At 40.7% G+C, this 5,000-nt stretch overlaps 1 protein-coding gene across 1 annotated transcript in view; it reads left to right on the top strand.

Annotated features, from left to right (window-relative positions):
• Positions 1-4,351, top strand: part of LOC138055631 (uncharacterized) — a 4,502-nt gene extending 151 nt beyond the window's left edge. Inside the window, exons 2-3 of the mRNA XM_068901520.1 lie at positions 2,976-3,371; positions 4,084-4,351. Of these exons, the coding sequence (XP_068757621.1) occupies positions 2,976-3,371; positions 4,084-4,285 (598 nt within the window). The 3' untranslated portion in view covers positions 4,286-4,351. The remainder of the gene's footprint in view (positions 1-2,975; positions 3,372-4,083) is intronic.
• Positions 4,352-5,000: the final 649 nt, after the last annotated feature.

Below are 5,000 nucleotides of genomic sequence, written 5' to 3'. Positions count from 1 at the left end.
ATTCGTCAGTATAATATTACAATCAGGAGCAGGTTTTTCCTCGGGCGAAAACTGAAAAGTCATTTTCTGCGAGCACTACTGCGTGCCTCTTGCACGGGTAGGATTGTTGTTTGCAAAATACTTTTTTGTAGTTGGAGAAAGACTCTGTGCAAAAAGATGATATGGGGAGGCAGTGTGGCCCAGTGGTTAGGGCGCTTGCCTCGGGATCCGGAGATCCCGGGTTCAAGACCCGCTCTGACCACTCGTTAAATTTGATCCTGGTAGTCCCTGGTTCAATTTCCCATCTGCACTTGTAAATAGCCAACTGGTTTGTCTCCGGCCAGTTGGGATTCTTAACAGTCGTTGTTGTTGTTGTCCTCCTGTTCCGTCGTTTCGTTGCTTGTGTTTCATTGGCCCTAAAAAGCCCCCAAGGAAAGTGTTAAATTCAGTATATATTGTACTGTATTGTATGATTTGGCCAATCCTAATTTTACGCCTCCAGGAGCTCATCAAGAGGAGCCTCCATCTTCCATTGTTGCCTTAGGAGTCAACCCTTTCCCGAGTAGATTTATTTATAAAACGCCTGCCTTGGGAGATTCAGCACGCATAATGTTGCATAAGCCAATCTCCCTTGGGAAATTCAGCACGCCCACTGTTGCATACGCCAATCTCCCTTGGGAGATTCAGCACGCCCACTGTTGTAAAAGCAAATCAAAACAGAGCTATCTCAGCGTCAAGGGAAATATGATACTCTTTTGGGAAAGGGTTGCCTTTAGGAATTTCGACAGTTTTGTAAAGTAGCGGACATATTTCTGAAAGCACTGGACGTGACATTTTTCTGCGCCACAAAGCACCTTGCGTACTTCCCCAATATATTTTTAAAATAGAACAATCAGAAACGCTGTTTCCGGTGTTTCTGGAACCCAAAAACCAGTTTCCAAGGCAAGGCTGGAGTTCACTCAAATTCTCTTTAAAAGTAAGTAAAACAAAATTAATAATAAAAAAGAAAACAAACCCCTCAAATATTGGCATCAAAGTACCCTACGTGGAATGGGAAACGACCGGACGAAATGTCCGGCCTACGGCCGGAAACGAAAACCATGCGCGGCTTCGAGGTCTTCTTAAATCTGTGGACCGGAGTAGTACGTTTGTCAGGGTTCGTGCTGGATTTTGCATATAAAATTTCAGGGGTATTCAAGGAGTTTTCAAGAACCAGAATTGAGTTTCCAAGGAGTGTTTGTAAGAAGATTTCCATTTCATACATCGTGTTTCAGTGTTTTCTTTGCTGAAAAAGCCTATCTTGATATTCTTTCCGACGCCCTGCGGGTTAAGTGCACGCACAGGCATTTCAATTTTTGCATTTAATGTTTTCCCAATAGGCAAATTTGGGCTCAATTTATGAAATGTCTCTTTAACTTAGTATGATGCAATGTCAACAATTTTCACCCAAGCAAAATTTCAAGGAGCTTTCAAGTAGTTTCCCGCCAAATCCCTTTTTTCAAGCGCTTTTCAAGGGCTCTTGAAGTCCAAAATTAAATTCCAGGGCTTTTCAAGGACTTTAAGGAGTGTTTGTCCAACCACTCCTCCCACATTTATGATGTGGATAGGGGTGAAAGCCATTCACTAAGTGCGCATCTGCATTGACTTGTGGTGATTCCTTATGATGTGGCAAAGAGATGTAAGAGGAGAAGACTGTACGCATGCGTAAAGCGTAAATGATAGTATTTGGAATAAACTGCTAGTGGTTTGCAAGGACATTAAGTTGGCTAAATCACATGGCGCCCAAGAGTCCAGTGACCGGGCCTGCTACAGTAATTCCATTCATAATTAAGTAAAGTACGATTGTCCGGGTGAGTGTAGTCCTGAGACTACATGACATTGACTAACGTTTCGACAACCTGACAAGACTTCCGCCCAGGATAACTTCTTCAAGACGACTCTTCAAGGTGACTTCCGCTCAGGTTATCGAAACGTCAGTCAATGTCATCTCAAACAGTCCTTCTCAGGACTACACTCACCCGGACGATCGTACTTTACTTAATTATGATATAACTCCTGGGTTTCAAACCATTTACAAGTAATTCCATTGTTAAAAACTGAACAGATAATTGCAACTGGCACGTTTTTGAAAGGCCTTAGTAGGGCATGTTGACAGTCTCTTTACCATAATGGCCAGAGAAGTTTTCAGGCGTAAGAAACATGCCATATTGTTGGATCTTAAGATTCACAGAGCAATGTACACGTATAAATGTATGCGACAAAAGCAATGCATTCTAACCATAAACACAATAGGCCACTTTCAAAAATACCATAATACTCTTTGTTGGCCCTAAGCATTGTTTCCAGTTTCTCTTGGGACTTAAAATGGTCCCAATGCTTAGCTTATGTAAAAATTTGGATGGCAAAGAAAGAGTATTTTGGTATTAATTGGAAGTGGCCTCTAGAGCTGCATCTAAAATTGATGCATTGAAATAAAAAGAAAGTCTGAAGTGCTATACTGCTATGTGATCGAGATTTCAGAGATACGGTGTTTTCTTCTAAAAAAAGTTTCAATTTTAATTGTCCTTGCGACTGGTACAAGAAAGGCCTCTTTTGCTTGGTCCGTCGGACGCTTGCGAAAGAAAACATGGCCGCGAGAAAAAGCTGTTCGGAGCATCCGGATTTTATCCCAGCATCCCGGCCCCACATCACCAACGACAAAGGTATCTCTTTGTTAAGACCGGTAGTAGTAATGATAAATAGAGCGGTTTTCAATTGAGTGTCGAAAGTAATTAGAGAACTACTTTGGTTTTGCATTACTTCACTCAGTGATTGGTTCAAAGTTCTCGCGCCACTTTTTCAACCAATCAGAAGTGAAACCAAACCAATCGTGGCTCACCCGTGCACATTTTCTCGCGCTTTCTGTCGGCGACGTGGAATTACTTCGAGTTTTGATTTGTTTGCTGGATTGTCTCCGTCTTTTTTGATTGGCCAAAGTAATTACTTTGGTTTTGGTTTTACGACACTCATTTGCAAACCACTCTAGCTTTTAATCGTGTTTCTTCTTTTTTTCTTTTCTTTTGCAGTGAGGAGCTAAAGAAATTTAAAATGTGTTTCAAGAACTTCACTCTTGACTGTTATGGCAATTTTCTAAATTTATACCCCAATATGAGCATGGCTATGGGTCGCATGGCTGACATTAAATCAATGGTGCATCACTTTTCGGGAATGATGTGTGGCATGCCCCGTGGTCCTATAAATACCACAGGATTATCAGAGAAAATCAAGCACTTGCTGAAATGCAAACCGGAGTTTTATGATCAAGGCAAGACATGCGCAGAGCCTTTCTTCAGCAAGTTCAAGATGAAGATGAACAATTCCAGTTCCCTTGGAAACATGCCTGAGCTGTGCGAGTAAGAAATCCATTTTCTAGGAAAAAAGATAAAATAATTAAAAAATTCTTGACATAGATCCGCCAGACAGTACTAGATTAATTCCATATCTGATATGAGATGTTGTGATACTCTTCGATAATTAGATAAAAATACGGAACGTGAGTAGCGCAATTCTCTTTCAACTGATGCACTCTTGTGCGAACGTGATTCCGAGTACACGTTCGTCGTTACGTGAAAGTGCATTTCTCATGCCCACAGAGATTTTCGCTTTTGCGCATGTCAGAAAGTCAGAAGAGCTCAATCGAATCATGCGCAGACGCACGATCCCACGTGACTCTAGGGACAAGTTCGAAAACGTACATTTTAAAGATACTGTACCATTAAACTCAGCTCTCACTCTCAGATACAACTTCTTTTCACTAGAAATGAGCAGGTTTGGTTCTTCCCAAGCACATTCTTTGTTTCAATTCCATTTACCTCTTTACAATGGCTCCCTGCTTTGATTACTACTGCTTAAACGTAGTTGCAAGTTTTCTGTTGTACATTCCTTGCTTCGTAACCATGTCACTGAGTTGGGCTATCTTGAACGTTGCTATTGCAGTAATATTGTTCGCTTTTGTATTTAAGACGATTGATCGTGTTCTTCCTATATTACCTGTTGTCGTCTGTCGTAAAACGCATTGACAAAGCAAGTAATTGCTTTAATAGCTTTCTCCTTATTTTATCGCAGTTCTTTCAAGAAGGCAAAAAAGTGCAACGGAGACTTGATGAAGAAGCATTGTTCTCACAACAAGCCGCCACCACTGGACAAGTTCAATCCATTCTGTCCTAACAAACAGGACCGCCCCGATCCCACATCTGGAGGCAACGAAAAAGCAATCATCAATGGCGTACTCAGTTTAATTACCTTTGCTTTTTTTGTGCTGATGTAACATAATATCAACTTTGTACCCATACTTTTTCCCTTTTTCCAAAGACTGAGACTGGTTCTGCAACCATTTCGATGGATGATTTAGGTTTTTAGGGTATTCATTCAACCTTTTTACAGACTGACACAGGGATAGAGTAAAAGGTTAAGCCCGGTCCTCACGAGCAATTTTTATGTGACAATTTTATGTAGAAAATGCACTGGATCGTGTAGATAGCACAACAAATGATTGTTGACAATTCGCTGTTAAGATGGTCAACAATGCCTTTGGACAGCAGAGATAAAGTAGAAACAAGGCGAGGTTGCCTGGTCGTTTTCCAATGGCGCTCACAAAGAGACAGAAATTTGCCATAATTTTATTTGACGAGTCGTCTACACGAGCAATTTTTTGGTATTTGACAATAATTTTTTATTTGTCACATAAAAGCTAACACGTCAGCTTTTCAGGAAATACATTTGTCACAAAAATTGGCCAAATTTTCTCGTCTTTACGAGCAAATAAAAATTGTCACATAGAAATTGCTCGTGTAGACAGGGCTTTAGTTGCTAAATAACTAGGAAATAACTGCTTTGGTTCATTACTCTATCCCCCCTCCCCCTTCTCAATAATTAAATGGTCCGTCCCCTGCTAGTCTGTTTTGTTCCGTCACTCAACAATTATCGTTTTGAGAAATTACTCATAATTCTTTCACCACGGTAGAAATATTTCTTCCACCTTT

Source organism: Montipora capricornis, chromosome 7, assembly GCF_036669925.1.
Source record: "Montipora capricornis isolate CH-2021 chromosome 7, ASM3666992v2, whole genome shotgun sequence".
Taxonomy (NCBI): domain Eukaryota; kingdom Metazoa; phylum Cnidaria; class Anthozoa; order Scleractinia; family Acroporidae; genus Montipora; species Montipora capricornis.
Note: the sequence above shows the minus strand (reverse complement) of the source record. Positions and strands in the feature narration are given on the sequence as shown.